At 45.4% G+C, this 6,000-nt stretch overlaps 1 protein-coding gene across 1 annotated transcript in view; it reads right to left on the bottom strand.

The window, feature by feature from the left end:
- The window catches only part of ABCA4 (ATP-binding cassette, sub-family A (ABC1), member 4), a gene marked incomplete at its 5' end in the record, with an annotated part of 210,699 nt that overhangs the window by 185,453 nt on the left and 19,246 nt on the right, over window positions 1-6,000 (bottom strand). Inside the window, 2 exon segments of the mRNA XM_006831046.1 lie at window positions 1,818-1,843; window positions 1,846-1,944. Of these exon segments, the coding sequence (XP_006831109.1) occupies window positions 1,818-1,843; window positions 1,846-1,944 (125 nt within the window).

Genomic DNA, 6,000 nt, shown 5'->3' with positions numbered 1-6,000 from the left:
ATGGAATACCTAAAATAGAGCTAAAGCTTGCCCAGCGAAGGAGGCTTCCTGTGGCGCCTCTGCATTCCACAAGACTATAGGTGGAATCCTGAACAGCATCCAGAATCTTCAGAGGTGGGAAATTTCCACTTGAAAGGATGGGCAGACCAGCCTGGAGCAGCTAGAACAACAGAAGATACCTCTTGAAAGATAGACCGACAGGAAAAATACAAAACAATAACAGCAAACTGACTGATTACTACAAGAACAAGCAAGTTGCTCGCCCAGGAGACATCAAGGCAAATGGTTGGGCCCCCTCAGAGCAAACTCCCCTCCAAGACTAAGACTCAATGGGAATACACGCTCTGATTGGTGACCACGTTCATCACTGATAAGGGGAAGTGAGGGAAAAACAGCAAAGAAGCTTTGAACTAAGCCCTTCAATAGACTCCTGTGAACCTGGGTGGAGACTTGGTTGGCTAGCAGTGTGGCAAGACCTGGGGGTTCTTGGGCCCAGAGTGTGACATAGCCACAGAGGACTAGAGTGGAGAGTGAAGCGTCCAGCTGATAAGAAGAGAGGGAATATGCCTAAGAACACCTACACTTGCAGATAATACACTTGACCTGGCTTCAATGACTGGATGATCAGAGCTTAACAAGAAAAAGAAAGAAGAGGAAAAAAAGAGTAATCTGATACAGTTTGATGAACTTGACCTACACCTATGGGTGCAGTAGCTCAAAAAAGGGAACAAGTCTTTACAGCAAGGATCATTTCCACCCCGTCCATATACAGAGTAGACAGGGATGGGCAACTTGGACATTGGCTACCCAAAATTGGGGTGCTACAAAGGCAAGAAGTGACTGGATTACAAGTTTTCAAGAGGGAACCTAGATCCAGAAGGCATGGAGGAAGGTAGAATCTCCACTGAGTAGTATCCAATCTATCTAGGCGGGGCTGATGAAAGGAAATGTGGATAGGTCTCTTGTGATACAATAGTTAATAATTGTTATCAGGACTGATTGTGAGGGTTGTGAATGTAAAGGTAGATGTTTTGTAGCAAGAAGGGGTGTGATTAACTTTGCATTCTAGGAGCGTAGGTCTCTGGGACCATCAAGGGAGAAGAGCGGAGAGCGGGACCCTATCCAGAGAAGCAGTAACGCCAGAGATGGAGGCAGAGACAATGACATGGAGAGATGGAATGGCTGGGGGCTTTAGACCCAGAGAGGGAGAGGGGCTGTGTGCTGACGACTGGGGGGCAGGCTTGTAGTGTATACCCTTTGGTTAGTTGATGATACATGGAGGGGATTGTAACCATGGCAATGGAATGATATATGATAGGCTGAATGTAAAACTAATGTTCTCCCATGTAAACTAACACATAATTCACAATAAAACAGTTTAAAAGAGAGAGAGAGAGAAGGTGTCTCTAATGTTTCTTCCAATTATAAAAATCAGATTTTAGAACTTTGCCAAGATTTGTACTGCTTCAACTCTTATGTGAATGTTCCTCATCACATGTGACTCCCAGGTGTTTTTCTGAGTATGTGGCAGGGATCATGGGTTCTGAATGTGAAAACAAGAAAAAAGAAAGCTAAGGCTACCTCGCCTCTTCCTGCGCTGTTGTTGTGGTTAAGTGCTGTACAGTCAGTTCTGACTCATAGCGACCCAGTAGTGGGTTTCCAAGGAGCAGATGGTGGGTTTGAACTGCCACCTTTGTGTTTAGCAGTCCAGTACTGATCCTACAGCCCAACACCAGTTCTTCTTTCTGCACTGGTACTCACTAACGGCCTTTTCTTGCCCTTCACTCTGGGGCCACTGATCTCTCACAACCACCTACCTGCTCTGGATGGACTTGGGAATCATCAGAAGGTCCACAACTGAATCAGAAAGGCCGATGATTTTTATGAGAAATAGCTTCATTGTTTCTTCATCCTTTAGGATATCCTGAATTTGCAGTCTTTTTCCTGCATGTAAATGAGAGAAAAAGAAGGATGTTGAAGGGGAAATAGGTTAATGAAAAATGAAACTGCTAGAATTGATTACAAATGTTTCCAATCTCAGAAGAAGGCATTGGTTATGGGTCCTCTGGGAGCACCAGGAACTCCTATAGGTCATCATTCCTGTCACAACACTTACTACTGAATGAAAACAAGCAAGTCTGAGGGGCACATTATATGCTTTGTGGGATTTGTTGAGGACAATTGTTCTTATCCAGGTGGGAGGAATTGGAGAGGAAAGATTTTTGGGTCCAAGGGATTTTGGCAAATTAGCATTGTGGTTGTCATAACTGGAGAGATGTTGTTGTTGATAGGAGCCATCAAGTTGGTGCCAACTCAGTGACCCTATACACAACAGGATGAAACACTGCCCAACCTCACAATCATTGCTACACTTGAGCCCATTGCTTCTGCCACTGTGCCAATCCATCTTGTAGGGAATCTTTCTCTTTTTTTCTGATCCTCCACTTTACCAAGTATTGTGTCCTTCTCCGGGACTGGTCCTTTCTGATAGTATGTCTGAAGTATGAAAGACATAATCTGGCCATCCTGGTTTCCAAGGAGCACTCTGACTGTACGTCTTCCAACACAGGTTGCTTTGTTCTTTTGGCAGTCCATGGTACTTTTAATATTCTCATAACTCAAATGCATATGAGGTGTTACTGGTAGATAATCAGTAAGAACCAGAGATGCTACCAAAGGTCTTGCAATGCACAGGATGTGTAAAGGGACTTATGTAAGAGACGGAGGCCTACACAGCCCTACAGAGAGTTACCCAGCCCAAATGTCAATGGTGCTGAGTTTGAGAAACCCTAATCTAGAGGTTAGAGGAGATGTGTGCTTGTCCACACTGTGGTTGTCTTGGTGTTTAGGACCCTTCTTTGTACTTCCGTCATCTCCTCTCAGGTTCTAAGCACAGGGCAGTGATATGAGTTAAGAGAACTATGAGGCTGTTTTGAGTAGAAGAATCTTCAAGTAAAAAAGAGGAGAAGACCTATTGCCTGGGCTTGATTTGTTATGCCCATTAGGAGACAAGGAAGTTACAATTTCTCCAGGTATGGTCCAACCAGGTGGAAGCAAGAATTTCTTTATAAGTAGAGACATAAAGCTCTCCCAACAGTTAGTTTCCTCACATCTACTTTATAGGATTGTTGTAGTTCCCAGGTTTGGAAATAGTGAGCACTCAATCTGTGCTTCTTCTGATTGCATTGATAATACTCTTAGCCATCTCAGGGGATTCTCACCAGCGCCCATCTCCTCTGTCTGCTCTAGGGCCATCTCTCAGCCTGCAGTTGGCTAGAAAAGAGGGTTAGGGGCCCAGATCCCTATAAGTCATTTCAACATTAAGGGAAAGTGTTTCATTTGTGTAGAAAGAGTCATCTCCGTCTCCCAGCATCTCAGAAAGCGCAGCTGACAGCTTATCTCTGTGTTCTTCTTTAACTGGCTTGAGTCATCAAATGCCCCTACTCCTTCCTGATCCCTCACTCTCCTCCTCTTCCACCCAAAGTCGCCCCCCTCAGCTAAGTAGCCAAGAGGCCTGTCTCCTGAGAGTTTGACAGCCATCCTTGGCCATTTCTAAACTTGTCAGTTTGATTTTGTTGGTAATTTCCTCTTGCAGAACAATCAACCAAGGACTGGCCATGCAAGAGGGACAGGAGGACCAGCCCTGAAATTCTGTCTCACAGCAGACTTTCTCATCATGGATTGTTGTTGTTGTTGTTAAGTGCCTTCGAGTCGGTTCCGACCCATAGCGACCCTGTACAAGGTTTCCGAGGGTGTAAATCCTTACGGGAGTAGAAAGCCTCATCTTTCTCCCGCGGAGCAGCTGGTAGTTTCGAACTGCTGACCTTATGGTTCGCAGCCCGATTCGTAACCACTACGCTACCAGAGCTCCTTGGATGGTACTCCTTAAAGTTGGGCCTCCTGGTAGCCCAGTGTCACTACACTTTGTATGGGAGAGGCTCGAAACGGGGACCAGAACACAGGACTGGGTCCCAAGACTAATTCTGAAGCGCTCTGGGAGGGCATACATACTCTGTTTCATTCTTCTCTTCTTTTATTTTTTATAAGTATTATCAGCTTCCAAACCCAGTTTCTTCCTTTCCTCTTTCCCTTGTGATGCCAGCTCAACTGTACTTTTCTTTGTCCCTCCTTTATGTGCAGCCTTATGTTATACTCCCATCTCCAGAAACACCACCTTAACACACACAAACACACACACACTAAGCCTCTTGAGAGTAGGGGGTTCTGGATCCTGCGTTTTTTACATCCCATTCCTAACAACACTGGTCTCACAGATATATCACTAGAGGTCATCTCTTTCTGACACCAAGCATTGGAGCCTGACATCAAGCTAAGGCCTAGTCCAAAAGTCTATGAATGGCAGGAGGCACCCAATAAATGCCTGTTGTCTTGACCCGAGAGTCAGGACCCCTGTGACTATTTACTCTTAGTTATTCTTTAACTTACTCACCTGATCTTACATACAAATACTCGTATCTTGCTGGAGAGGATAACAGCACAGAAAGCGATATAAAACATCACACAAAATACCACCCAGGTAACTAGGCTGCTGGGGCCCTAGAGAAGAGAACAGGAACGTGCTGGTTCAACAACACACCCGAGGAAGGGAGCCCCAAAGTGTGAGAGGTGGCCAATACCAGACAGAAGTTTCCCTAAACTCCTGAGGGAGAAATGTGAACTGGGGGCCTGAGGAAAGAAAAGTAAATTTAGTTTAAAATGTGGTTCTACTTGTTCTCATCACTGAGAAGGCTGGGGGACAGGGAGTTGCTGTGGCCCACAGAGCTGAGGGGCGGTGGGAGGGAAGCCAGAGAGAATGCTTGCGGCTCACAGGAAGGAGGTGTTTTAAAGATGATTGAGAGACCACAGAGTTTGCTTGGGGTGGGGGTGGGGGGGCACTTCATGTCTGGTCTTTACCATTAATCCTCTTCTGCTGAGAATGCAGTACTACAGGTTTGCTATGAAAGGAAGATGCTGCCTGGTTCACCCATCAGCATACTTTCCCAGGTGACTGACTGGGACAGGCAAAAGCACACACCACTGCAGCTTCAGGCTTAGGATTTTTTGTTCACCTGTCTAAGACAGGTGACTCTTAGATGCTTAAATAATCTATGGTGTTACGGTCATGGGCTTCAGACCTGCACCTGAGGCTTCTTCAGGGATTGTGTCCCTTACTTGGGGATGGTCCCTACCACCCTGTCACAATCATGCAGGTCAGGGGTTATGCAGAGTTTCTGCTCCCAGACTTCTTTGGGAAGTCTTAGCTGGTATTTCCTGACCCTTCCTCTCTAGACCCTCTAAGCTACCCTCCTCTCAGGAAATTTCCCCAAAGCTTACAGACTTCAGAAGGAATCACCTTGTATGCCATTCAAAATGAGTCCTGCTTTTGGGCTAAAAGTGAAACAAAACATAAACCAAGCTTGTTGTTGTTAGGTCAGCCCCAACTCCTGGTGACCCATTGGATGACAGAATAGAACTGGTCCACAGGGTTTTCTTGACTATAATTGTATAGAAACAAGTTGCCAGGATTTTCTTCTGTGGCACTAGTGGTTGGGTTCAAACCACAACCTTTAGACTTTAGTAGTTAAGCACAAACTATTTGCACCACCCAGGGATCTTGTTTTGGGTTAAGATGTAGGGATTTTGGTTCTCATATATGCATTATGGTGTGGTGCTGTGGGTTAATGCATCAGACTGCAAAGCCATTTGAACTGTAAGGTTGGTGGTTCAAGCTCACCAGCTGCTCCTTATAAACCTTATACAGGATCGTTATGGGTCAGAATTGACTCTCCAGCACTTAACAACAACATATGCCTTATGGAGTCCTGACGTGGCACTGCAGGAAAATGTACTGGACTGCAAGGTCAGTTTGAGCCACAGGTTGATGGTTCAAACCCCCCAGCCACTCCTCAGAAACCCTATACAGATTCATTATAAGTTGAAACCAGAACTGACTCAATGGCACTTAAGAACACTACTCATTATAAAGACCACAAAGAAATG

The sequence above is a fragment of the Chrysochloris asiatica genome, unplaced genomic scaffold, assembly GCF_000296735.1.
Source record: "Chrysochloris asiatica unplaced genomic scaffold, ChrAsi1.0 scaffold00002, whole genome shotgun sequence".
Taxonomy (NCBI): Eukaryota; Metazoa; Chordata; class Mammalia; order Afrosoricida; family Chrysochloridae; genus Chrysochloris; species Chrysochloris asiatica.
The sequence above is the reverse complement of the archived record's forward strand: the minus strand, read 5'-3'. Positions and strand labels throughout refer to the sequence as shown.